Consider the following 27,741-nt stretch of genomic DNA (forward strand, 5'->3'; position numbering starts at 1 on the left):
GTGTTCTTTCATCTGGAAAGTCTCAAAATGACCTTTCTTTGGTGCGCTCGAGCAGGACGAGGAGTTCCTCGCGCGGCCTCGTCTGGACATCATCCAGCCGCTCCCCGAGAGCTGTGAGGAGATCTCCTCCGATGCCTTGACCGTACGCAACTACCAGGAGAACGAGTGTCGGGACTACCGTCTTGGTGAGGAGGAATGTCACTCTTCTGTTGAATGCTGAGAGATAAGCACAAATATGGTCATTATATGGTATACCACAAGTGAATTATTTCACAGTGATAATGATTTGGAGTGTGCCCTGTGATTGGCTGGCGACCAGTCCAGGGCACCTGCCCAAAGTCAGCTAGGATAGGCTCCAGCATACATACGCAACGAAAATGAATGAATGATTTGGACTGCACAAAGTAACGAAGTGGAAAGGAAAACACAGCAGTCTTTAACTGCATATTTATTATTATCTTTGAGTGTGTTGCACAACACAGCAGTAACAGAACCGATGCTGTAATAGCAACAAGCTCAGCCAGCATTATTAGTGCTGATCTAACAGCGCTTTAATACAAAAGAGGCGTGAAGTGACGCATTTGCAGTAAATCTCTTTTCATGAGCAGAACATTCAGAGGGAGAGTCTCTCTTCTACATCATCAGTCCCAAAGATATCGTGGTGGCCAAGGAGCGTGACCAGGACGACCATATTGACTGGCTGCTAGAGAAGAAGAAATATGAGGTTTGAGTAGTTTTCATGGTTACTGTATTATTTTATTTTATTTTATTTCTTTTCCCCTCTTTCCGGCATTGGACAGGAAGCGCTGATGGCGGCTGAGATCAGCTTTAAAAACATTAAGAGGCATGATGTTCAGAAGATTGGGATGGCCTACATCAATCACTTGGTGGAGAAAGGCGACTACGACGCTGCTGCACGGTGACTTTGGCTTGACTTTTTGTACTGTGCATGCATTGTTTAACACAGGACTGCAATCTATCTATGGTGGTGGGTTGGCTGGGGCTAGATGCAGTCGTCATTGAAATATCGCTACAAAGTTGCTAAGTTGGCAACACTGATCGCTCCTGCAACGTCTTTTTATTCTCTGACCAAGACCAAGTGCGGATGAGGTGTGTTAAGAAGCAGAGTTACGATGGCATCTACTGTACAGAGTTGGAATGACAAGCAACATTCACAGACAGTCCCATTATAATGTGTTTTATTTATAAGCAGGTCAGTTTTATTTGTGGCAGTCCAAATCTATTCCTGGGGGGCCGCCACAAATAAATGAATGCATGGGAAACAGTGGCGCATGTCACTGCAGTATGTAACGTTCAACGTGTGTGTCATCAAGTGTTGTCTTTGTGTCTTCATGCAGGAAGTGTCAGAAGATCCTTGGGAAAAACATGGAATTGTGGGAAAATGAGGTGTACAGATTCAAGACCATTGGGCAGCTGAAGGTAGGTCAAGATCAGAAGGCTTTGTGTGCCTCATCTTGCTGTTTGAAGACTTGAATGAACTTGTAAAAACTCCCACTGCAGGCCATCAGCCAGTATTTACCTCGAGGGGACCTGCGCCTCCGACCGGCCATCTATGAGATGATCTTGCATGACTTTCTCAAAACGGATTATGAGGTACTACCTGTTCATTCATCTTAGCATTATATTTAGATCATATTTTTTCAAGTGTTTTTTTCCTCCCATCGCAGGGTTTTGCTACGCTGATCCGGGAGTGGCCGGGAGAGCTTTACAACAACATGGCCATCGTTCAAGCGGTCATCGACCACCTGAAGAAGGAACCCTCCAACAGCACCTTGCTCACCACTTTGGCTGAACTGTGAGCACTGAAATGTTTCATTGAAAGAAATTGAAGCAAATGGTTTCTCTTATGTATTCCTCCACCGCATGCACGTAAATAGTTTTCTTTTTCTTATTCAACGGTATTAATAACTTATGGGAGTGCGTATGCAACCATGAAACGTCGTAGCGCGAGGACATCCTGTAATTAGACAATTTTATATATATACACACACACACACACACACACACACACACACACACACACACACAGACAGTCATTCCTGGTTTGTCATGGTTAATTGGTTCCATGGTTAATTGAATTTATGTGAAGTAGGATTCAATAAACGGAACATTTTTGTAGTTGGAACATAGAAAACCTGTTTATGATTTTTTTAAAATACAATCATTACCATTATTTGAGCCCTGTAGACATGAAATAACACCCTGTAGTCACCTTTACACTCTTAGGTTTCTTTGTTTACACCATATTGCTGAACTGTAATGCACAGGCAATGGGATCTACGTATGAAGGGACGACACAAGACGGCCACGGCTTTAAGCTTACCACTTCCACACAGAATGGAAGAACATGCCATGGCTGATTCCATGCAGTGTGACGCTAATCTAATAATGGAACATTAGTGATGCCTAGTGGCCAGAATACTACATACAGCAGGGGTCACCAACGTGGTACCCACGGGCACCAGGTAGCCCCCCACGACCACATGAGGTGCCCGCAAGCCTGCTTTTCATTCAGGTTTTCAGTTAATAATGAAAGAACAGTAGAAAGAAATGCATTCTGAAATACAAAATGTGAGTTGTGGACACCAGCATTTTGTTAATGTTCAAGTAAAACAAGCATATTCGCTTTGTTTGGGTTTAAAATAAGCTCTGAAAATAAATGTTACAAAAATGAGTAGCTCTTGGCCATTTTCATTTTGTAAAAGTAGCTCTCACAAGGAAAAACCTTGGTGACCCCTGACATACAGTTTACCTTTGTCTTTCAATATTTTGTTGTCCTGTTTGCACATTTTGATTTGATCCCAGGTACACCTATGACCAGCGTTACGACAGAGCGCTGGAGATCTATCTGAGGCTGAGGCACAAAGACGTGTACCAGCTCATCCACAAACATGATCTCTTCTCGTCCATCGAGGACAAGATCGTCCTCCTCATGGACTTTGACAAAGAGGTCCGTGTGCTTGTCTTCACTGTGGTTTTTTGGATGTTTGACTGACGTTAGGGTGTCTGCAGAAAGCCGTTGACATGCTGCTCGACAACGAAGACAAGATATCTGTGAGTGCTCTTCTTATTCATCTGTTAATTACGACGCACACTAATTGTTGTCATCTTCTTGCTACCATCAGATTGACAGGGTGGTGGAGGAGCTTGCAGACAGGCCTGAGCTTCTCCATGTGGTGACTTAAGATCTCCATACATTTACATTTTTTATCATTTTCTACTCATAACGTGGTTTATTCTCTCACCCTCCACCCCACCACCACACACACACACACACACACACACACACACACACACACACACACTCACAGTACCTCCATAAACTGTTCAAGCGAGACCACCACAAAGGCCAGAAGTATCACGAGAAACAGATCGGCCTGTATGCCGAGTACGACCGCCCCAATCTACTGCCCTTCCTGAGAGACAGCACCCACTGTCCTCTTGAGAAGGTCATATTACTTCAGTGGTAGAAGACACCATTAGGTCGTTGCAGATCTTCATCATCAATCTCCTCTTGTGTTTGTCAGGCTCTTGAGATTTGTCAGCAGCGACACTTTGTGGAGGAGACAGTCTTCCTGCTTAGTAAGTATTAATACAAAGATTAGCAACGCTAGCATAGCTATGTGAGCTACAGTGCTAACATTGCAGTCACATTTGAACAGTGACATCAGGCTGATAGTAGGCAGAGCTCCAAGCTGCATTTTAAGCTGTGTAGCAAAGCCTTTCCCTCCCCCCTTTTTTCTTACAAAGCTGTCCTCTAACACACGGGAAGGAAGGAGGTTTTTCCTTATGTTAAAAAGTCACCCTTCCTCCCCGTGAAGGAAGCTAACATGTCATCTCCCCAGGCAGGATGGGCAACTGCAAACGAGCCCTGCAGATGATCATGAAGGAGCTGGAGGATGTGGACAAGGCCATCGAGTTTGCCAAAGAGCAGGACGACGTTGAGCTCTGGGAGGATCTCATCACGTACTCCATCGACAAGCCACGTATGGATCCATAACTGCTAAGTTGTATCCCACCAAAGCACCACACTCATATCGTGTACGTCTCCAGCGTTCATCACTGGCCTTCTCAACAACATCGGAACCCACGTGGATCCCATTTTGCTCATCCATCGCATCAAGGAGGACATGGAGATCCCCAACCTAAGAGATTCCCTCGTGAAAATCCTTCAGGACTACAACCTGCAGGTTGATGCTCGTACGTTTAGCGTACCTGAGTGCCATGTTGCGTCGCATCCTCATCAGCTCCTTGTTTCCTCAAATGGAAGATTCTTCTAAGGGAGGGATGTAAGAAGATCCTGGTGGCCGACTCACTGTCTCTGCTTCAGAAGATGCATCGCACCCAGAGCAGAGGCATCATGGTTGATGGTGTGTGTGCTTTTTATGGCGTTCATGCGCACACAGCATCAAATAAATCTCATAAACCACAACATTACTCTTTGCTTTCCTTGCAGAAGAGAATATTTGCGAGTCATGCCATGCTACCATTTTACCCTCGGGTGAGTCCTACAGGTGGCTTTCTACCTTTTGCAGTGTTTGATATCTGACGTATGCTTTACTTTTAGAGATGGCCAAACCTTTCAGTGTGGTGGTGTTCCACTGCAGACACATGTTTCACAAAGAATGTTTACCGTCCACAGGAACAGTAGGAACACACGCGCACTGATACATGGCAAATACATGCAGTGTCAAACCTCATATTTGCTTGTTTTTGTTTGTTTTCAGATTCCCGGAGTGCAGTTTTGTAACATCTGCAGCGCAAAGAGGCGTGGGCCAGGAAGCGGGATCCTGGAGATGAAAAAATAGCTGCTTTAACATGATTAGCAAAAATAAAGTATACTACTATATAAATCTGTGCCGTTCTGCTTGCCACTAATGTGATACACTGTCTAGAAAATAAAGAAAAACTTGTAAAAAAAAAGTTTGTTTTGTTTCACGTTTCTTGTTCATAATCCGTCCATAATCATAATCCAATCTTTTGCCCACAATTGCTTCATATTCCATCCGAAAACACTCTGGGTTGCATTTTTAATGTATAAAAAGTGATTCATAAAAAAACTATTATTTGATGCAAGCTTATTTTTTTGTTTATTATTTTTATAAATTTAGGCTCGTACGTTGGCCTAGTGGTTAGCACGTTGGCCACACTGCAGATCAGGAAGGTCTGGCTTCAAATCTTGTTTTGGCATCTCTGTGTGGACTTTGCATGTTCTGTACATGCGCAGGTTTTCTCCAGGCACTCCGGTTTCCTCCCACATTCCAAAAACGTGCATGTTAATTGGAGACTCTAAATTGTCCATAGTGTGAATGTGAGTGTGAATTGTTGTTTGTCTGTATGTGATCTGTGATTGGCTGCCGACAAGTCCAGGGTGTACCCCACCTCTCACCCAAAGTTACCTGGGATAGGCTCCAGCATAAAAATGGATGGTTGAATAAGTCGTTTTTATTCATGGTGTCATTTGTGACATGTTTTTTTTATTTCATAAACGATTTGGATGAATACATCTAAAATATCTAAAAAAAATCCCTTAGTTCAACGTCACATCCGGCGTTGGTCCCCGGAAGTACCGTCAATTTTTATTCACAGGAGAAAAAAAAAACAACTGGTGTTGGAGAAGAAAATATAATCGAAGTGAGTTCTATTGTCGATTTATTTCACTTTTGCAAGCATTGTTGGCGTTTGTGGTGTTTTCTTAAGGCCTGGCTTTGTCTGCCTGACTGCTGCTTTGTTGATTTTAGAGGCTCGCTCGTATTATTTGTTGCGAGTTGGCTGCTTGCTAGCTTTAGCCTCCATCACACTGTGCACTTGTAGCTAGCATGCTAACCACTATTTTGCTCGCTGGTTGTCTATTGCTACACAACTATTCCTTTCAACACCCAGTGGCGTTGTTTGACAACTAAAGTGTTGCTTAAGGATCGTGATTTGCATGGTAGCTTGCTGACTCCTGCTTGGAGTTAGTTGTTACCCACGTTGTTATGCATGGTTTGTCAAGTGTTTACGTCCAGTGTCCGTCACTCGATGAGCATGGTTTTGGAGGAGCCGATTCATATTAACCATACATCTTGTCCATTGTCAGTACATATTCTGCGTTCTAATGTTTTGTATGTTTTTTCACAGTATTCATCCATCAATACTGCAGCTACATGTAAATGCTTATGTCAGACCCAAATAGTTTTATTGATGGGTTTCTCCGTCTTACTATCATTGTAATCATATGACATTTTTATTATGATTGACTAATGCGTTAAAATATTTTGACAGAATGCCAGCCTCAGAGAGAGGAACTGATCCTCTTGATCCGCCACCCAAGATTAGGAAGTTGGATGAGGATGGGGGAGCTCTTCAAAGTGAAACTGCACCAGCTGCCAACAACATGTCTCTAAAAGAAATGAATATGCAAGAGCAGACAGTTGCCCCTCGGACCAAGAGGAAACTGTCATCCTCATCAGAAGAGGGAGACAAACCAGCTAAGGCGTCCCGACGGGGTTCTCCTATTAACGAATCCAGCATACGCACTTTAGATTCATCCGTCATGAACACCACAAGTGCCTCCTGCGGAGAAGCTCCATCAGATAGCGCTAATTTCAAAGTTTACGCTGTTGGGGTGACTTCCTCGGTGTCTGATGACGACACTAAGGCATACTTCACAGAGAGGGGCAAGACTCATTGCATCGGACAATACCCCAACCAAGTCCGAGCTAAGCGCATGGCTGAAGATGAGTTGTGTTGTGACTCACTGGAGGTGAGTGAAGAGTTACATACAGAGACACAGATTGATCACAGTTATGGGAGAGTGTCGGATTTGAGTCTTGACGGAACAGCGGAGGCGACTCCTGATCAAGAAGAACAATCATCGACACAGAGACTGGAATGTGTGGAAAACACAAACGAGTCAAAGGACACTAACGGTTCTGAAACTGTGAGTATCAAATTTGCAACTGAAGAAAAGGACAAAAAAGAAGCAGCGGACCAAACGGTGATAGACAACGTAACCTCAGCATCATGTGCAAAAGTTGTGACAGACTCTATCAAGAACCACAGCAGTTTAGCTAGCGAAGATCAACCCCCGTCATCAGGAACATTATGTTCTAGCAACAGACACTTACACCAGCACAGTACGGACAAACGGGGAGACGACCAACCAAAATGTCTGAACAGTGAATTAAAAGAGGCTGTTACTAGTGAAACAAGGCAAAATTTAAAACAGAAAACAGTGGAGGTTGAGCTTAAAACAACAAACAAGGGAGACAATGTCCTTGTGGGTCCTGAGGAGGCTGTATGTGGACAACATCAAGAACCCTTCAACTGCACCCCAGAAGAAGAAATCTCGGTAGAAAGTTGTCAACCTGTGAGTCAGAGCGAGCGTAATCATACAACAATGGAGTCTGATGAATGCCCAGAAAGCCGCATTGAAGAAAATTATACAATAACGGAGTCTGAAAAGAACCCAGAAAGCTGCATTGAAGAAAATGTAACAGAAATAGATGGCAACCCTGAAAGCCAGACTGAAGAAATTGTAACAAATGTTGAGTGTGATAAAGATCCAGTAAGTCAGACTGAAGACAATTTAACAACAAAGGAGTCTGACAAAACCCCACAGAGTTCAGCTGAGGAAGACGCAAGAGAGGATCTGACATTTTCAAAGGAAACTGAGCCACAAGAGGCCCTCTTTGGGATTCATAGCACAGAGAGTCCAATTTATAGAAACCTTGAGAATCATCCTGAAGAAACAGCAACAGAAGAGAGTCAGTCCTGTGACACTCTACCAAAAATGAAGTCTGAGGGTAAACCTGAGAGTTCTACGGAACAAAATGTAACATCAGTGAACCGTGACCAAGAGAGCCATGTGGAAGAAAAAATAATCGTGATAGAAGAGAATGTGACTGTGATGGAAGAAAATGTAAGAGAAAGTGTGCTACTTTTAAGGGAAACTGAACCCACACCACATGAGCTCCTCATTCATACCGCAGTGTGTCCGTTTGAGGAGAACCAAATGGAGTCTGACAGCAACCCACAGAATGAACCTGAAGAAAGAGCAGTTGAAGAGAGTCAGTCCTGTGATAATCTACCAAAAATGGAGTTGGATAGTGAACCAGAGAGGCTCACTAAAGAAAATCAAACACTTTACCTTGACAGAGAGCAGCCTGTAGAACAACATGTAACAGGTCTGTCACTTTCAAAGGAAGTGGAACCCATGCCACAGGATGTCCTCGTTGGGCCTCATAGCACTGAGAATCCATTCGATAGAAACCCAGAGAATCAACCTGAAGAAACCGCAATGGAAGAGAGTCAGTCCTGTGATGTTCTGCCAGAGTTGGACAGTAAACTGGAGCGTCTCACTCAAGAAAATAAAACATTAGATCCTGACAGAGAGCAGGCTTGTGTGGAAGGACATCTAACAGTGACAGAAGATCATGTAACAGAAGGTCTGTCACTTCCAAAGGAAGTGGAACCCACGCCACAAGAGGTCCTTGTTGGGATTCATAGCATGGAGAGTCCATTTGTTAGAAACCCCGAGAATCAACCTGAAGAAACCGCAATGGAAGAGAGTCAGTCCTGTGGTGAACTGCCACAAATGAAGTCGGGCAGTAAACTGGAGAGTCTCACTCAAGAAAATCAAACATTAGATCCTGACAGACAGCACCCTTGTGTGGAAGATCATCCAACAGTGACGGAAGATCATCCAACAGTGACAGAAGATCATCCAACAGTGACAGAAGATCATCCAACAGTGTCAGAAGATCATCCAACAGTAACAGAAGATCATCCAACAGTGACAGAAGATCATCAAACAGTGACAGAAGATCATCAAACAGTGACAGAAGAACATGTAACAGAAGGTCTTTTGCTTTCAAAGCTAGTGGAACCCACGCCACAAGAGGTCCTTGTTGGGATTCATCGCGTCGAGAGTCCATTCGATAGAAACCGAGAGAATCAACCTGAAGAAACAGCAATGGAAGAGAGTCAGTCCTGCGACGAACTGCCACAAATGGAGTCGGACAGTAAACTGGAGAGTCTCACTCAAGAAAATCAAACATTAGATCCTGACAGACAGCACCATTTTGTGGAAGATCATCCAACAGTGACAGAAGATCATCTAACAGTGTCAGAAGAACATCCAAAGGAAGGTGTTTCACTTTCAAAGGAAGTGGAACCCACACCACAAGAGTTCCTCGTTGGGATTCATCGCGTTGAGAGTCCATTCGATATAAACCGAGAGAATCAACCTGAAGAAACAGCAATGGAAGAGAGTCAGTCTTGTGATGAGCTTTCACAAATGGAGGCAGACAGTAAATCAGAGAGTCCCAAAAAAGAAAAAAATGTAGCATGGACAGAAGAACATGTAACAGACAGTCTGTCATTTTCAAAGGAAGTGGAACCCATGCCACAAGAGGTCCACATAGAAGGTGGTACCCAGGAAAATCTAATTGTGACTGATGATGCAGAGACAGCAGTGGTGCCTGAAGAACTAAAGAATAAAGAAAATGTAACAGAACTGTTGCTTTCAAAGGACCCTACACTACAAGAGCACCTCATAGAAAGTCATGCTGAGGAACATCGAAAAGACCCAGAAAGTCAGATTGAAGACAATCTAATAACAAAGGAGTCTGATAGAACCCCAGAGAGTCCAGCTGTGGAATACAACAGAGAGGATCTGACACTTTCAGTGAAAACTGAGCCCATGACACAAGAAGTTGAAGAAATAGCAATGGAATATAATCAGTCCAGTGAAGACCTACCAAAAATGGAGTCAGATGGTAAGTCAAAGAGTTCCACTAAAGAAAATGTGACAGCAGATCCTGATGAAGGGCTTTGTGTTGAAGAAAAAGTGGCAGTCATGGAAGAACATGTTACAGAAGAACTTCATTCAAAGGACCCCACACTACATCACGACCTCACACAAAGTCAAGTTGAGGAACATCAAAAAGACCTTGGAAGTCAGATTGAAGAAAATCCAACAACAAAGACGTCTGGTAGAACCCCAGAGAGTCCATCTGAGGAATACGAAAAAGAAGATCTGCTGCTTTCAAAGCCCATGCCACAAGAGGTCATTGAAACAGCAATGGAAGAGAGTCAGTCCTGTGACGATCTACCACAAATGGAGTTAGACGGTAAATCAGAGAGTCCCACTAAAGTAAATGTAACAGCGCATCCTCACGGAGAGCCTTGTGTTGAACATTCAGAAGTGATGGAAGAACATGTTACGGAAGGTGTGTCAATTTCAAAGGAAGTGGAACACATACCACAAGAGATCCTTGTAGGAGGTGGTGCTGAGGAAAATCTAATGGTGACTGATAATGACGCAGAGACAGGACTAAAGACTGAAGAAATTGTAAAGGAAGGCACACCAAAAGAGGTCCTCATCGAAAGTGAAGTTGAGGAACATCTAATGGAAGCTGATGACAACCTCCAGGATCAAAGTGACGAACATTTCAAGGTCACAGAGTCTGATAGCAACCCAGGGAGTCAGACTGAAGAAAACGCACCACCAACGGAGGTATGCACTTCTAATACAGTTAAGGAACATCAAATGGAGTCCATTGAAAACTCAGAGAGCCAGACAAATGTAAATGTCTTAATTCAGTCAACTTTGCTTGGGCAATCGTCATTGTCATTCAAACACCAGCAGGAGCAGGTGCCAAATTCTTGTTATGGTGTCAACAAAACAACCGAGGTGTTGACAGACGAGGCAGTCGATGGAACAATGAAGGTGTCTTCTGAATGTGTCACAGTCTCAGTGCATCCAACAGATGTGGAAGTGAAGTCGCAGGAAAAAATCAACTGGCAAAATACTAATGACGCTACAGACATACCAGCTCTTCAAGAGGATGTGATGCAAAGTGTGGAAAAAGAACATCGGTGCTTTGAAAATTCCGCAGCACCGATGAATGAAATGAACGTCCAGGCTTCCGCAACAACTGAGAATGTGGAGCATCCTGCCTCTTTACAGGAAGTAGACAGTCACAACAGCATTGACGCAACAGACCGAGAGATTAGTGAAAGAACTGAATCTATGGAACATGAAAACATCAACTTGAAGCACGTTCCAGAGGATGCAAATAAAAAAATTATGATAAATGCAAACATCCAGGATGATTCTGTTAATGTCCAAAATGATTCCAAGAGCAGTGGAAATAAAGACTATTTCGCTCCTCCAAAGAAACCAGAAGTGACAACAACATCGGCCGAGGAGTCAAACATTGACCACGCAGTGGAAATAAGTAAAAACAGTCCGCATGTTCCTGAATATGATTCTGTGATTGCAGCTGACTTCCAGGTGCAGAATGTAGAAGATTTAATTATGACACCTCTGCCGGAGACAATTGGTCAGATGAGCCCAGAACAAGTGGAGATGTATACTACTACAACAGAAGACACGCCGTCGGAAGCCCTTGTACAACAAAGCCAGAAGACCACACACCTGTCCCCTGAAGCTCAGACAGAACCATCTCAAATTATGGAGCATGAACACCATCTTGGATGTGAGGCTGCTCAGGAGCATCAAACTACATTAGCATCTAAGTTTGGTCACGCAGCAGACACACAAACCCTGGAAGGTCAAACGGAAGGAATGACCACGACACTGGATACATCTAACATGGATACACAACTTGAACCCGCGACAGACCTGCCTCATGGGGCATGTCAAGATGTCATCACAGATTGTTCTACTTATAAAGAAGACAATCAACTCGAATGGGAAGCAACATCAACACAGGAGTATCCTCATCTCACTTCCCTAGTACGGAACGAGAAGCACGACGTCATTGATGTCAGTACATCTCACGTAGGTGATGTTCAGAAGGTTCCAGATGTTACTACTAATGGTTGTAATGAAAACAAGCATTGTGTTGGTGCCACAGACATAGAAGTGGATCTCCCGGCATTAGCAGCCGAGGACGTTAGTGAATCCATTCAGACATGTTCTGTTGTTTCAAGCTCTGAGGAACAGGAAGTCATGGAGGAGGCTGTCAGCAAGAGTTTGAACACTGCCGTAAGCAAAGTAGAAGTTAACATGCCGGCAGGAACGGCAGCACCAGATTTAATCTCTAATCCAGCTTCTGCCATCCAGAGGGTCAGTGAACATCCTTGTGTGAAAGTAGACTTTGAGAGTGGGGCGAATGAGGGCAGTACCTGCCGTATTCCAGAGGTGTCACTTAGTGATGCACCTGTAACTGATACTTCTAATGCAGCGACTACTGTAGTGCAACACATCCATGAGGTGGAGAAAATCACTTTGGCAAATGAAATTCACAAATCCACGCTTGATGTGGGGAATAACCAGGAAGAAAATGGGCTTGGAACACATCTACATGACATGGATTTTATAAGCGAGACTATAGAACAGGTTGAATCCTTATTGCAAGATAACACAGGAAAGCAAGAAATTAGAAAAACCAAAGAAGAGGATGCAATCATTCCTGCTGAGAGATCTGACGTCACCCTCAGAGAAGCATCCGGAAGAAGTGGAGTTGAAGTGTTTGTTTGTGACCAATCGGAGGACTCGGCTACTGTGCTTCACGCCTCAGAAGAGCAAAGTGACACAGTCAGTCAAAGCCAGATCGTGTATGAGCCTATTAGTAGTCCAGAGAGTAATGGAGATGGGGATGCTTTGGAGAAACAGAATTTGGTGTCTATGGCGGACATGTCTGCTCCTGAAAGTGTGGACACAAGTAAATCACAGATGGGAAATGAGGAATTGACTCGAGAGGAGCAAGCAGCAGTTGAGATGATGGAGGTAGAGCATAGCACCACTGCTGCAGAGCAGAATACCATTGCTGCAGTCATTGCTGTCAACACACCAGGAGATGACTTTGCACAGGAAGAAGAAAGTGTGTCTCCAGAGCCGAAGTGTGTGCTGGCTGCAGCGCTTTGTGGACAGCTGCAAGGGGACATCCCAGCTGTTTCTGCGGTGAAGACAGCAGATGGTACAGCTGAGGAGTATGTCATCCTCGAGCCGGTCCTCGAGAGCAAAATTCACTTTGATATTGTCTCTCAAGCCGCCGCTGCATCAGGTCTTTCCGGCTCCTGCTTTGACCACATGCATCCAGACAGTGCATTCGTGGCAGACGTGGAAGGTGAAACTGCTTCAAATGGACCCCAAGAGACCGTCATCCCAGGGGCCGACGTGCAGCCATGTCAAACACCCACTCAGGTCGCTGATGCTGTAGGTGAGGAGGCAGATGGCATAATTGCTCCACCTGTAGAGGAAGCTACTCAACTTCTTGAAACTTCAGACCGGTTTCTTCAGCCATCAGAGTGTGGCGAGAGTCACTTTGCCCTACAGGAAGTGCAAATTCTGGAGGACATGGATCTCGGTAATGAGATCGTGGTGGCCGAGGAGGACAATGAAGAAGATAGTGATGTTACCATTCTAGAAAAATCCACTGAAACGGTTCAAGCACCTCCTCATCAAAAGACTGTGGAAATGCTCAGTGACAAAAAGGAGCATGAAGCTGCTTCCGAGACAAACAATTCCTCTGAAAAGAAAGAAGATAAGAAGACACCCGAGGTTGGGAAACCTAAGAAGCAAGAAATGAACACCCAAGCAAAGACCAAAGCTCGTCTTGCGGCTTTAGCTGAGCAGAAAGCCGCCGCCATGAAAAAGGCTGCCAACAAACAGCTGAACCTCTTAGCCCTATGTCAGGAAATTGCTGAGGACATAGCCACAGACAGCATGCTGTTAAAGAGGATAGAGGAAGAAAAGCAAGCAGCAGCCAAAGGTGAAGCCAGCAAGAAGGAGAATCCACCTGTAAGTGCACAGGAAGTAGCCACCGCTGACGCCAAGACCCCTGCTGAATCAGAAAGCTCCTCGGCTTTGGTGAACCCTGCTGAGGAGACACCTGCGGTGCAGCCTTCATCTGCTGTCTCCAAACCAAACGAGGTTCCGCCAAAGAGGCGCTTCTTTATCTCACAAGTTACAGTGCCCCTGAAGGCCCACGAGAAAAAGAAGCTGACGCGCTATCAAAGACTGAGACAGGTTGAACTGCAGCGGGAGAAAATGTCATGGGCTCGCATGAAGAAGATGAAGACGGACCAAGCCAATCAAATGCTGTCAGACATAGACTGGCAAGCTTCAGTGTTCACAACAACTCCGTCTGCCAATGTAGTGAACACAGATGCTGCACCCAAAGCCACTTCCTCCTCTCCTCCAAGTCATGTCTTAAGTAGCAAACCTGGAACACCCAAGGCAGATGTTCCTCAGGCTGAGATTGCAAAGCCTGAAGCTGTTAAAGGAGAACCACCTAAAGTAGAAGCTTCCAAGGCAGAACCTGATGTTAAAACAGACCCCCAAAAAACGGAAACACCCCAGACTCAACCTTCTAAAGTTGAAAACACTAGAATAACAAGGCAAAGTAAGGCTCAGACCTCAAAAGTAACGCCGCCTCCAGCTCCTGTCCCAAAGGTGACCAGATCATCAACCAGAAGGTCACTGCCAGCTGTACCCCCACCAATGCCCAACGGACTTAAAGCTTCAAAGCCCAAGCCTGTCGAGTACAAGCCATACAAACCACGGCCCAGGTATTCACCTGATGATTTTGAACTAGATGATGACCCCTTACCGGCACCCCCAAAGAAGTCCAATCCCCTATCCAGGACTTCCCAAGTCAACAGTCAGTCTAGTCCTTTGGCCAAGTCTAAACCCACACTTCCTGCAAAGCCGTTACAGCTTCCAAACCAGTTCAAATGTCAGCCTTCAATCGTTCCTGGTGGACACATCTTAGGTCAGTCCAAGTCTGCTATTTCAACAACCACTCAGTCAAATCCTTCCAGTCCTTCTCCGAATCCACAACGTACCAGTGCCACAACCCCACGGTCTCAATCCCCAGTTGCAGCCACTCCTGCAAAACCAGCTCAAGCAAAGGCTCCGGTCCCATTGACTCTTCAGAAAAAATCTGCCTCAGCTTTGACTGAGTCGCAGTGTGCAGCTTCTGTTTCGCCCAAACTTAAAGCTGCCTGTGCTGCAGCTCCCACCACGCCTTCAGCGCCATCAGACATAGCCCAGGCAAAACCGACTCATCCTAACTCGGATGTAGGTTCAGGTCCTCCGAAAACTCTCCTGGTTCAGCCTGCATCAGACAGTGAAAGCAAGGTAAGCAACTGGAATCATTAATTAAGCATCATTGCTGTTATAAATGTACATTAATCCTCTCTTTTTTTTGCCAGGAGGCTCCTGCTTTGCATTCATCAGGTTCACCTCCCTCAAAAGAGAGCTCAGATCATTATAATTTGCAGCAATGTGAAGAAAAGCCTGCAAGTCTGCAATGTATATTGTTATCATTCTTGAATATTTTATACTTTCAATATTAGAGGTGTCCAATAATCATAATTCTAATTCTTACAGTCAGCGATGTGGATCAGTGCCCACAGACTGAAAGCATCAAGACAGCCCAGGAGACATTAGAAAGGCCTTGTCAAGAGTAAGTTTTTTTCTCTCTTAGCATAAGTGAAACCTGTATTTTATTTTAATTTTAATTTGTGTTCATGTTGCAGCAGCGCAGTGAAGCAGCATGACGGAGAGACTCCTCTGTCTGATGCTTGTCTGCAGAGAGAAGTCAGGAAACTAAAAGAGGCTGAGAAAGATGGCACCCAAACCATTATTGTAGATCACATTAGACTTTTCCCTCAAGTTATATTCTTAGAGTGTAGTGCTGTGTCTAATGGTGTGCTGTACCTCACAGGATGCAGGACAGAAGCACTTTGGGGCGGTGGCCTGCAGCGTGTGTGGAATGCTGTACTCCGCCGCTAACCCCGAGGACGAGTCTCAGCATTTACTCTTCCACAACCAGTTCATCAGCGCTGTTAAATATGTGGTGAGTGGATTTAAGTTAAACTCATAAGAATGTTTTATCATTAGAAACAATGTGAAGTGCTTGTAATTTTTGCCAGACTGTACTTCCTGAGAAGACTGAGGAAATTTGGCATGTCCACCAAAATCCTTAGTTGCTTCTACAGATGCACTATGGAAAGTGTCCTTACAGCCTCCATCGCTGTTTGGTACGGTAACTGTACAACACGTGATAGGAAGGCACTCCAGCGGGGGATCAAGACCTCACAGAACATTGTTGGGGCAGCCCTCCCCTCACTGCAAGACATTTATAAAACTAGAGTCCTACGCAGAACACACAACCTCATCAAGGACAGCACACATCCACAACACTCATTATTCACACTCCTACCGTCAGGCAGACGCTACAGGAGTTTGAAGTCCAGGACCACAAGGCTGGCGAACAGCTTTTACCCACAAGCCATCAGACTGCTCAACAAAGCACTCACACACGCACGCAACACGCGCACACACTCATAGCACTTTATTTATTTATTTATTTATTTATTTGTATTATTCATTTGTATTAATGTCTTTTCTGTTGTTGTTGCTTAATTTATTGGTACATATGTTTCTTATGTTCTTATTCTTTTTCTTGTGTTTTCTTTCTTTTCTTGGGAGAATGAACAGAAAAAGAATTTCATTGCATAGTACAACTGCCTGTTTTACTATGCATATGACAATAAAACTCTTGAATCTTGAATCTGGCCAGGGATGGAAGAAGGAGAGGATCCTGGGAGAATTCCCAGATGGGAAGATCATTCTAGTCCTGCCAGATGACCCCAAATATGCTCTCAAGAAGGTGCAGTACATTTGCATTTGCAGTTTTCACCTTTTAAAGTTGATGCAGCAAACTACTGGTTGTTCCTCAGGTTGAAGAAATTAGGGAGATGGTGGACAATGACCTGGGCTTCCAGCAGGTGGAGACCAAGTGTCCCTCGCAGACCAAAACCTTCCTCTTCATCTCCAACGACAAGAAAGTGGCAGGCTGCCTCATCGCAGAGCACATTCAGGAGGTGAGCCATGGCTGTTCTAGCCTGTGTGTGTGCGTGTTTGCACACACACATCACTGTGTTACTCCAATGTGCCTACAGGGCTACAGGGTGATCGAGGAACTAGCACCTGGCGGCTCAGAAGGAGACAAAGTGATGTTTGAGCGCCAGAGGGCTTGGTGCTGCTCCACCACGCCCGAACCAGCCATCTGCGGCATCAGCCGCATTTGGGTGGTCAGCATGATGAGACGCCGCGGCATCGCCTCCCGCTTGGTGGAGTGCCTCAGGTCAGTTTGATGTCATAACCATATGAACTTTGTCGAACCCAGATGCAATTAATCAAGGTCTAGTCACTTTTGTCACACAGGAACAACTTTATCTACGGTTCCTACCTGAGCAAAGATGAGATTGCTTTCTCCGACCCGACCCCCGACGGGAAGCTCTTCGCCACACAGTACTTTGGCACATCTCAGTTTTTAGTATATAACTTTGTGAGCAGAAACCACCCCTCCCAGCCCAAAACTGATTCAGTATGACGGTCACCAGGAGAGGTGAGGATGAATTTAGCCAAGCCACTCGCAGACCAAGTGGACTAAAACGTTTCTGACAGACTTTTCAATTGGGGGGAAAAAAGACAAAATTCCCTCAGAAAGGACATGGATTGTTTCAAATCTCAGGATGAAAACAACACTGCTTTGTTGGAAAATACACATTCACCCTTTAATTCCACCCAAGTTGATTTGCAAAAAACATCCAAATCATGTGCCATCGTTTTAAAAATTCTATATTTTAAGTCATTTTAGATTTTGCCCCTATCCATTAATCTTCATGAAGAAGTAAATTAAATTTTAAAAAAAAAAAGTCCCAGCTGCTCAATTTTGAAACACTTAAGTTTTCAAATGTGTACTTCTCCTTTGACTTGATCATGTTGTTTTGCGACACAAACTAATCATGTTAATGTGATTCAGTCTAAGGATAGTTTTATCTGAAGGAATGCCTGTTTAGAAGTGTAGCTTGGGCATTAAAAAGGTGCTCTTAACGTTTTTTAGATCACCTTGCCTGAATCAACTCCAGTGTTTTCCAAGCTGAGCCATATACTGCCCGTCACCTAGCGGGGCATTGTAACCTACTTATCCTGTATCAAGTGTCTTTTTCATTTCACCATTTGCTTTGTTAAGTGGCTGAATTTAATTGTGTGTGACTACAAATGTTGATTTTTATTCTCCAGGCCTTTTTTAGGATTAGTTTAGTATCACCCTCCTATTCCTTAGTAACTCACACTGTATATTGACTCATGTAGATAATGCATACTATAAAGACATTTATAATAAACCATGTGGAAGGTCTTAAGGCTCCAGTGTTAAATGGTGTTGGCGCCATGGAGAATAGCGTCCAAATGTTCTTCCTTATTTTCATCTTGCTTTTAGAGAGATTCACAGTGCAAAATAGATTGGATTTATACAAACTTATGTAAATATTTATTTAAATAATAAACTTTAAAAACATTGCTGCCTGTTCACTTTTTTAATAGGCCTCTCAGAAAAGAGTGTTGACAGCCTGCCCTGACCTGCCCTCATGATTGCCTTGCAGAGCAGTGACACCTAGTGGCCACTTGGATGTTTGGTATCGACGCAATCAGTCTGCAGTGTATAAGGTCAAAGGCTGCCATGTTTTGTTCTCCCTCCTAGTGCATTCCTGGACGCTCCTGTCACAACACTTGCCAGCTCGGTGGTAACAAAACAAGCTTGGAACAACACAGCAGGCTTCCCCAAGCAAGAGGGTGCGAAAACAAGATCCTCCTGAGAGATACGATAGTGATCAGCCAGGAGAAAACAAGCCAAGGTATCCTCATGCTGAGCCTTTTCAATTAGCTGACGATTTGAGCCTTTGTTACTGGCAATTGAGATGAGTGCTGAACAATGAGATCAAGCCAACCACATCTGGAAATGATCCACATTTTATTTTCTTCACAAGAGTTTGAAGACACAACGTTGTCACAGCTGCCACATTGTGAAACATTAAAACTGCTCTCATCTACCATTAAACAAAAATGTTTGCACATCAATTACATTTTTGGCATGGCTAAACATCTGCACATTAACTGCAAAGTACGAAAACAAACATGTTGAGGCCAAATCATAGCTGCGTCATTCATTGTTTGGAGCCACCAGGTTGTGGTCTCCTTGCCTGACATCTGCTGGGCCTTGAGCTGATCTTAGGAGCTTGAAAACAAGATTACGCTAATTCTCCCAGTAGCTCGTTCTGGTGGCTGGCAAACAACTTGGTGGCAAAAATAAATACGCAAAAATATTCACACGAGTCTTACTATAGTTGCAAGTGCATTAAACCGGCAACAGAAGACCTGAACATAAAAAAACAAGTGAAGTTAGTAGTTCATGCCAAGATTATGGCAACTTGAAAAATGTAGGCACCAAAGACAAGACAGTGTTCACAAGATGGGACAGTGTTGACCGCAAAAGTTGTACAAAATATCCAAGACATCGGGCTCCTGAAGATGTCTGTTCATGACTCCGTGACCTTTTCCGGGCTGTGACACCACCACCTCACTGTCCGGCGGAAGCTCGACCAGCGGGTGCACCTTGTTGTCCATCATCTTAAAGTCCCCAACAGCTGAACCGTTCCTCTCTGACGGCGCGTTGGCAGTCTCCGAGCTGTCCTTTGCTTCCGGGTCACCACTCTCCAGGCAGACCTCCGAGTCGCTCGTGTGGGGCAAAGAAAAATAGGTGCACCTTTTAGACTTTTTACTGTCTTCCTGTTGGGACGTCGTGCTGAAAAGGGAGTAGGGTGTGATCTCTTGCGTGTCTTCACACCCGTCCTCGTCTTTGTGGCAGTTCACTAAGTTCTTGTTAATTCCAGTTGGGTCTGAAACAGATTTTCTGATCAGAGTGTTCTCTCTGATGAGCCATCGGTCCGTGTCGATGGGTACACTGTCTCCAGGACCGACTTGTGCGTTGAAAGCGATGCATCGGGTCGCCTCGGTCAAGGTGTCCAGAGCAGTAGTGGAATTGAAGTAAGACAACTCTGAAGCTGCTTTGGATCGGGCCATGTGCAAGGGAGAGAAAATGCAGGAGTGCTTTTTTGTTTTGGGTGCCGATGGAGGCCTTTCCACTGTATCCTTCTTCCCATATAGCCTTTCAATGGTTCTCCTCACAAAGCCTTTGCTGATGGACTTCCTTGATGAATCCTCTTCACCACTGGACAGTTCACTGGATGTTTGAGTCTGATAGCCACCACTCTCTGCTCTAAACTCGGATGGCTGTGTTGTGTTCAAACCCTGCTCGTGTTTTGGAACATCTGCAGAACCCTTGGCTAGAAACATGTCCCTGATGGACTTGACTCTGTTACCCTCATGCTCTGCGGTTACAGCACCACTCGAGTCATAGCTAAAGGAAAGTGATGACTGAGGGGCTGATCTGCTGCAGTGATGAAATGTTTCAGTGGAAAGCTCCTCAACATCTGACACGAGCGAGGCCTTTTTGACATGTTGTCTATGGTATCTCTTACTCTGTCTTTCAGCAACCTGCTTTTCCAGAAGACTAACCCTTACTGCCACTGGCTGCAATGTTATTTCTTCTGACTGATCTTGTGGGATGTCCACTTTGTCACATTTAATGTCTGAGACAGACTCTTTCTCGTAGAAGCTTAATTCCTCTTCTATGGAGCTCCTGATTTGCTCATACTCAACGACCGACTCTGCGTGGTCTTTACAGCTTCTGTGATCATTCCCGCTGTCGTCTTCTCCAAGGCTACTTTGCTTTGGCGTGTCATCAGCTTGATCAATCAAGCTCATGATGTCGGGATGCTGTTGCTGACCTCTCTCCGGAAGGGGGTCACCAATGAGTCTTTTATCCATGGAAATGTCCTCCTGAGTCTTTTCTTCCATATGCTCCTCCTGCTCCACACTCTCCTGCTCTTCCTCTGGACCAGATTGACTTTCTTCGACAATTGCCTTCAGTCCTGTGCATTCAACCTCAGATGACACTGGCTCATTCAGATCCAAGGTGCTTTCATGGAGACTTATCGCTGGTGTTTCATCCAGTGGTTTATCCTCATGATCTGCTTCCTCTTCAGAGCATTGTTCCACAGCAGTATCAGAAATATCATGGTCCAAGTTGATCTGCTGCTGTTCATTGTCAAAGTCCTGGCTTTCTTCAGTGTGTTCCTCAGTCCTGCAGCCCCCAGCTTCACTGTTTTCATTTATCATATTCTCATTTCTGTCACTCTCACTATGAGATCCCGCTGAGAGAGATGTAAGTTCCCCTTTAAGTATTTCAGGTATGTCAAGTCCATCAATGAAGTCATCAATGACCCGCTCTTCAGCGTCATGTCCGAGATCTCTCTCTGAACCGCATGGCGTTGAACTCTTATATTTATCACCCATCTCCTGGAAGCCCCTCCAGCTGTCCAGTAGCTTCTTCGTTGCTGACTTTTGTAGCTCAGACAAACTGTCCTTTAACTGCTGGGAATCTTCCATACTTGCAATTTCTCTCAGGGAGTCGATCATCTTCAAAGCTTCGGCGCAGCTGACGTCGTTGGCCTCCAGCTGGTCCACGCTGTTGTTGGTGATGCTTTCCTTTAGTGTCATGATGGACAAGAAGGCAAGGAGCACTTTGGAAGAGGAGCCAAAGGTGGAGGCCACATGGGAGGAGAAGTCCGGCAAGCTGTTGGACTTTTCCAAGCAAGATGTACGCTTGTTTTGAGTGATTTGCCTGATAGACTTGATGGAGTAGCAGACATTGTCCAGTAGGTCTTTCCTGTGTCGCTGGTTGACAGTTTTTAACGTCTGTACTTGGAATTCCACGTCCCTCAAAGGTTTCTCATCTGTCGCCTTATTGGCATCAATCTGTTTTGCGTCTAGATACGTGGTACATGTTTTGTCCCGATCAATTGTTAAGGACTTAAGAGTATTCTTTCTTTGGGATGCTGTTTTTGTTACTGTACTCACAGCCTCTGTTGTGCTATCTGAGGATACATTTCTGTAAAGCATCTTTCTTTTTGACTTGCGTCTAGCTTGAGGTGACACCAAGTCCATAGACTGGGAACATGTCGACTTTTTGCTGACATTGGTTTTGGACAGTATATGCCTAGTCTGTGGCAAGGGACTGGTATTTGGAGAAACCTGTTTTCGCACGCCCATATTTGGTGATATTTTCTTATCCAGATGGTGCTGATGGAAAGATTGGGCTTGTTGTTTTCTATCTGGAGATGAACTCTCCAACATTTTTACAGGTTTAGGTGTCGATTCCTCCCTTGGGAGATTATTTGGAGATGTTGGAACCTCACTTGATGGAAAACTGACTGACGACAACCTCTCTTCAGACATTAAACTATTTGGAGATACAGAAGAGCTACTTTTTGCAACCAAGACAGACTGTTTTTCGCCAAGTGTCTCAGAAGCAATCATAGAGGAGATGTCATTGGTACATAACTTGTCCAGACAAGCCTTTCTGACAGACATGTTCCTCTCTAGAGACACATTACTGACCAAGGAGGCCCTTTTGATAGATGGAGCTCTCTCCAGTGTGTTAGGAACATCTTGCTGCAGTAGTTTAGCCATTTTCATGACGTGCTGGCTGTGCGGTAAATCCTGGGCAGGTGTGGGATCAACAGATGGCGGGTGATTATCTGAAGTTCTCCCTGGTGGCTGCACATAAGTTGGATTGCAGGCCACAGCCTCAGCTACATTTGTCAGGTGATATTCAGGATTTGACTCTTCTAGGGCTTCCTCTTCAGGTGGTGGAGGTAGAGGTAACTCCATTGAAGGAGCATCAAAAGGCTCTTGGATTGCTTCATTGTCCATTGTATGGCTATATGGTGGCATCTCTGGTTGGTTCATTTTAGGTTCAGGTTTGGTTTCTGCTCTATTATTCTGTATGTTGATGTTGGATGCAGCAAATTTGTTCTCCAAGGACTGGATTCTGTATCTGACAGAAGTTCCCCGCACATCCTCAGGCAATGACGGTCCACTTTCTGTTTTTACGTAAGCCCCCTCTGGCTTACTTTGGCTTCTATCTCCGTTAATATGGGCTTTCTTCAGCCAGCTCTCCACGTATTCGTTCGCCACAGAACTGGAGGAGTCAAAAGCAGGCAGTGACATTTGTTCACTGACTTCATGACATTTGTTTTCCTTCTTCTCTCGATGTACGGAAGTCTGACGAATCAGTACTCCCTTTGCCTCATGCATATATTGTTCCTGTTTTGTTTGGTTGTCTGGTGCCTTCAAGGCCCCATCCTCACTTTGTGTCAATCTCCTTTTGAGCTTCGATTTGTTTTTTGGTGATTTCAATTTATTGCCATAGATTCTTTGTAGGAACCCTGCACTGGAGAAGGTTTTTGCTTTTTTGTGCTTCTCTGTAGATCCTGATAAATTCTGTCTTTTACCTGGCGACAGAAGCCTTCTAAAGCCTTTATTATTAACTTTGGGGCTCCTTCTGACTTTGTTGGACTTTAGCTGAGGTTGATTTTCTTTGCCTTTGGGGGACTTTGGCACTTGTTGCCTAACTTTTATTCTGCTACGTTTAAGAGTGGGGACTGACTTGTTCCCAACCGTCCAGATGTTAATAGACTCAGAAGCTGCTGATGGTCTCCAGAGCTCTGGTTCAAAGTTATTTGTGGAGTGATGTACCGTTTCTGAAGTAGCTGGCCTGTAAAAGGACATCCCATGTGTGCAGACATTCGCATGGAAATTATCCTGACAAGTCTGTTGTTCATATATATGTAAGACAGTTTCAGTCACTTCTTCCTCACTAGATTCAATCTGCATGATCTCAGCTGATTTATAGGATGACATATTTGCATTGTGTAGGGCAATGGCATCCATAGAACTGAGTCTTCTGGGTTTTGGGATTGGTCTTGTGCTGCTCTGCTTGACCATGCAGTACTTCTCCATCATTGCACCGTTTTCCGTCTCTTCCATGAACGAGTAAGAGCCATTGACTCCTTCCTGAATGTCCTCTGCTGTCCCTGATCTAACACTCTCTACAGATTTTTGCTTTTTTCTTATTTGTTTATGTCCTGGGGTCTGCACTCTCCTAGGAGACCCCAAATTTGTCTGTATTTTGATGTCATCTTCATAACTACTATGGCTAAAAACTCCATTCCCGAGGGAGGGTGGAGCCTCGTTGTGGTCGTCTTTGGTCTTGTCCTTGCTCATGGTGTCATTGGAGAAGGCAGGGTTATGTAAATCCAGTGAAGCAGCAGTGCAGATGTCCTGCTCTGACTCCAGCTCAGGCAAACAAGTCATGTTAAGATGATTTGCCACACTGGAACGTGTCAGGGTGGTCGTCCAATGGAGGGTTTCTTCCTCCTTGATTGTAAGTCGTACCCTCATCTCCACCGTCATGCTGCCATCCTGGTTGACCCGGAAGGACTTCTCAATGTCGTCCTCAGTGGGTGCCTCAACATCAGCATCCGTCTCTGCAACTGACTCCAGCACATGTCCGGACTCGTACTCGATGGAGTTGGTGGGATTGCTGGGTATGTCGCAGGAGCTCTCCATGAGGGAGTTGTGAATCTTGTTCACAATGTACCTCTCCGAGGACACTGAGAAGTTTCTAGACTTATATGACAGCGACTTCTTTTTACCTTCTCAGCCAGGTTCATGGAAGGTGATGGTTGAAAAATGTCCAAAGGAGGCATGAAGAGAAGAAAAAGTGAGAGGGAGAGATTTAGAAAGACAGTCGCACTATCTCAGGCGGCATATGTAGGTCATCTATGGTGTTATGCATGATATCATCGGCTCAGCCCTTTCTCAGGCTTTATCTTATGAGAGCAGGTAGATTACTGCAGAGCATGGGTCACGTGAATGAAGGGACCACCAGACTGACACAGTATTGAAATGAATTCAACTTACGGCTCAAAGCCTTCAGTCTTCTGGCAGACGGCCTTGTTGACGCTGGTGATTTTTGGCTGTAGTAGTTTGCGGGCCTGAAAGGCTCCTTGCCTGCAGCCACAACCATTCCCGAGCACAGGATCAAGCCTGGGAGTCCTTCCACCTGCAGCAGACAAAACAAAAGTATGAATCAAAAATACAAAAAATGTTTTGCACGGAGCTGTACCTGAAAGTGTAATAATAGTACATTGCACCTTGCAGTACTGCAAGGTTCTCAGTTTAAAGCAGCTCCTTGACCAGTAGCCTTACAGGGCAGTATCCCACAATGCTGTGCGTGGGATTAGGGTGAGTTACCAAAGAAGCTTAGTACTTTCCCCTTATGGGGCTACCATTTACAGTGCAGGTCTAACTGAGTCCTATATGGGTCAATAATGCTGCTTCCCAAACAGGAAACTATACTGCACTTACACGTCTGCCATCAGGTGTGTGCAGCTTCACCACATGGAACTGCAACATCTCTGAAATATATTCCAGAATCCACTCAAACGTAGCCATGCTCCTCTTTCGGAGCACCACCAGATGTTTGACAGAAGGGTCCCCATTGCGAAACACCACCAGCCTTTTCGGCGTGTGCACAAGCACAGGCTCCTGCCTGCGCATGCTCCAGCCCGGGAAAGCCCTGGCCAGCTGCACTGTCCGGCGGTGGCGGTGGGCGCTAATAGGTCTGGCGTGATACCAGGGCGGCAGCTTCTTCCTGGCCAGCGCAAGGTTGATGGGTTTTACCTTCCGGCTGTCAGAGCAGATGTAGGACTTGCCATCCTCCAGCTGGTCCAGTGTGTTGATGGCGTGAACCCCACGTGGGGTGGTGATGTTCCTCACGCCAAACGGCAGGGGCACCTTTTTAGACAGGCTGTCCAGGAGGGCGTCAAACGTCTTAAAGGTGCGGTTGTTGACTACCATGCGTAATCCGCTGAACTGAGGGTCTCCGCTCTTGTAGAAGCATACCCGCTTTGATAGAATGGGGTTGATGACATTGGGATGGCGAGGGGTGCCAAAAGTGTGCAGACTCCCCGATGACTGGTCAGGGGGGATCCTTCGATGGGCCGTGTCATTCATCGTTGCTGATTGGCTGCGAGGGAGGAAGAGATAAAGGTTGATCAGCACTACCTTTTTTGAAAGATTCGATATTGTACACATTTTTTTCACAATGTTTTTTCATTAACTCCAAACGGGGAAGTTTTGAGCTTCAGTGTTACAGACTGTAAAATCATCCTCTGGGCACCTTAGGTGAGTTTTTTTTTTTTGTAATTATCTACAGGTATATCTCCAGGCGTATGTTTTTTCACATTTCTTCCTTGGTTACAATTAGAGCTGCTCTATTGGCTTTCTTACCGATATTCGATATACTGATATTGTCCAGCAGCACTTCCGTCAAACTAATGCCAGATCACTCATCTGGTGTAAACACATTATACTTCATTGTACTGTGATGCCATTGGATGCATTTCAGAAGTAAATATTGTGCAAAATAAGACACATACTACAATATACATTACAAGTTATAGAAAAAATGCCATACTTATTTTCTTATTTTCAATATTTCCAATTGCCAACTATTACAACTTGTTGTCCTGTTATCAACAGCAACGATGGTGTGTAATTTGCTATGTCCTTAGGAGTGATAGTAGATTAGAAGTATTGACAGGAAGACGCCTTACTCACCCCCAATATTGGCAGGAAAAAAACAACACTGATATAACCCAATATCTAATTTTTATGCCAGTATCGGTTGATATTATTGGACCCCCCTGCTGCTTTGGCATGTTCTTGACAGCCTGTAGATAGGAACCTATTAACCATGTTAAATGAGGAATTACTGCATAGAAAATGTATGGTACATACTCATATGTCAGTCAGGAAGGCAATAAATACTTTTATCAGGACAAAATGATGATATAAAGTGTTGTTCCTCACCCATCGAGGTTAACAAACACCCCTGAAAACCGTACCTTCGAGGCACCTTCCTGATGCGTAAACACCTGAATTACATCAGGCGAGCATATGTTGTTTATTACAAGCAGTCATGACGGCCTCGGCTAACTTGATCTGACCTTTGGGAAAGCTGCCAGAATGACAAGCATCATCTTCTTGTAATTAGCTGGTTGCCAGTTAGCATCGTAGCGCCGTGTTCAGCAAATAAGACACACGCATGACACTTTCCTTTCTAGTTATTTTTTACATGTTTATAACTCCTTATTGATAGTGCTGAAATGAATTAGGAAATAAAATGTACATATGAAGTCTTGTTTAGCTGAAAATTTTGAATTATTTTGTTTTTTATCTTTTCTGATTTAAGAGAGGTTAAATCCACTTTGAAATTAGTTTGTTGAATAAATGAAACAGCTCGTTTAATTAGTTTCTGCTTTAGTTGCATGATGAAACATCTTACATGAGTTTTGTTTTGAATTGAACTCACCTAGGTGGTGGTTGTCATCGTGAAATAGTTGTCCAGGCTCTGCGAAACATCCGTACCGCGCTCTACATCCTGATGGCTGCCCAGGAGCTCGCACAGCAACGCTTTATTTCAGGAGACACCATCGCGGGTAATTTGCTTAATCTTTTGCCCAGCTTTAATCTCCACTGCGAGTGCAAATCCTCCTCACACAGGCGTCGCACACAAACACATTTTGGAAGCTAATGTTAACACACGATGTGCAAGTCTTAATGTGTTGGAGTACCACTCAAGAAAGGGTGATTTATGCGATATACGTGGTGGATGGCCAGTTATGACAGTTGCAGAGTTCGTGCTGGGTTGTAATCTCATTGACAAGCTCTTATGAGAATAAGGATTAAGGAGCTCTTCACTCGCAGGACCCTCTAATAAGAGGGCTGGTTTGCAATTGGAGGAGGTGGCGAGAAAGGAGCATTATTGGAAGAAATGTCCACTAACCAAACATAAGTCTCATGAAATGGTTTTCCAGAGACAATGAAGTCAAGCGGGGTCCTCTAGCTTAGCTTAGCCGCTCGCCTATGTGCTTGAGGTT

The 27,741-nt window shown here is 44.7% G+C and overlaps 3 protein-coding genes across 6 annotated transcripts in view; 2 read left to right on the forward strand and 1 right to left on the reverse strand.

Moving 5' to 3' along the window:
- vps41 (VPS41 subunit of HOPS complex) overlaps positions 1-4,941 on the forward strand; it is a 15,978-nt gene extending 11,037 nt beyond the window's left edge. Inside the window, exons 12-28 of one of the 2 annotated variants that reach the window (XM_054765380.1) lie at positions 56-185; positions 609-724; positions 801-919; positions 1,359-1,440; positions 1,522-1,614; positions 1,689-1,816; positions 2,827-2,971; positions 3,034-3,075; positions 3,147-3,197; positions 3,333-3,470; positions 3,549-3,603; positions 3,867-4,007; positions 4,075-4,211; positions 4,292-4,391; positions 4,478-4,522; positions 4,589-4,668; positions 4,749-4,941. In XM_054765380.1, the coding sequence (XP_054621355.1) occupies positions 56-185; positions 609-724; positions 801-919; positions 1,359-1,440; positions 1,522-1,614; positions 1,689-1,816; positions 2,827-2,971; positions 3,034-3,075; positions 3,147-3,197; positions 3,333-3,470; positions 3,549-3,603; positions 3,867-4,007; positions 4,075-4,211; positions 4,292-4,391; positions 4,478-4,522; positions 4,589-4,668; positions 4,749-4,829 (1,683 nt within the window). In that variant the 3' untranslated portion in view covers positions 4,830-4,941. The remainder of the gene's footprint in view (positions 1-55; positions 186-608; positions 725-800; positions 920-1,358; positions 1,441-1,521; positions 1,615-1,688; positions 1,817-2,826; positions 2,972-3,033; positions 3,076-3,146; positions 3,198-3,332; positions 3,471-3,548; positions 3,604-3,866; positions 4,008-4,074; positions 4,212-4,291; positions 4,392-4,477; positions 4,523-4,588; positions 4,669-4,748) is intronic. The other variant, XM_054765381.1, reaches the window with a different exon arrangement.
- A 616-nt stretch (positions 4,942-5,557) lies between these two features.
- LOC129173952 (uncharacterized) lies at positions 5,558-18,839 on the forward strand. Of its 2 annotated transcripts, none has more exons than XM_054765376.1 (10): positions 5,558-5,655; positions 6,286-15,118; positions 15,193-15,292; positions 15,371-15,446; positions 15,523-15,628; positions 15,708-15,839; positions 16,566-16,655; positions 16,726-16,869; positions 16,948-17,132; positions 17,213-18,839. In XM_054765376.1, the coding sequence occupies exons 2-10, from the start codon at positions 6,287-6,289 to the stop codon at positions 17,379-17,381; spliced, it is 9,834 nt and encodes a 3,277-aa protein (XP_054621351.1). In that variant the 5' UTR covers positions 5,558-5,655; position 6,286; the 3' UTR covers positions 17,382-18,839. The 2 variants fall into 2 exon arrangements, with proteins under 2 accessions (XP_054621351.1, XP_054621350.1); XM_054765375.1 differs by having other exon boundaries at positions 15,520-15,628; positions 17,213-18,838.
- On the reverse strand, positions 18,779-27,464 carry LOC129173953 (oxygen-regulated protein 1-like). 2 transcript variants are annotated; one of them, XM_054765378.1, is made up of 4 exons: positions 27,174-27,464; positions 25,166-25,826; positions 24,719-24,860; positions 18,779-24,450 (listed from the first exon to the last, which is right to left on the reverse strand). In XM_054765378.1, the coding sequence occupies exons 2-4, from the start codon at positions 25,811-25,813 to the stop codon at positions 19,295-19,297; spliced, it is 5,946 nt and encodes a 1,981-aa protein (XP_054621353.1). In that variant the 5' UTR covers positions 25,814-25,826; positions 27,174-27,464; the 3' UTR covers positions 18,779-19,294. The 2 variants fall into 2 exon arrangements, with proteins under 2 accessions (XP_054621353.1, XP_054621354.1); XM_054765379.1 differs by lacking the exons at positions 25,166-25,826; positions 27,174-27,464 and adding an exon at positions 24,924-25,024.
- Positions 27,465-27,741: the final 277 nt, after the last annotated feature.

This window comes from Dunckerocampus dactyliophorus, chromosome 21, assembly GCF_027744805.1.
Source record: "Dunckerocampus dactyliophorus isolate RoL2022-P2 chromosome 21, RoL_Ddac_1.1, whole genome shotgun sequence".
Classification (NCBI taxonomy): domain Eukaryota; kingdom Metazoa; phylum Chordata; class Actinopteri; order Syngnathiformes; family Syngnathidae; genus Dunckerocampus; species Dunckerocampus dactyliophorus.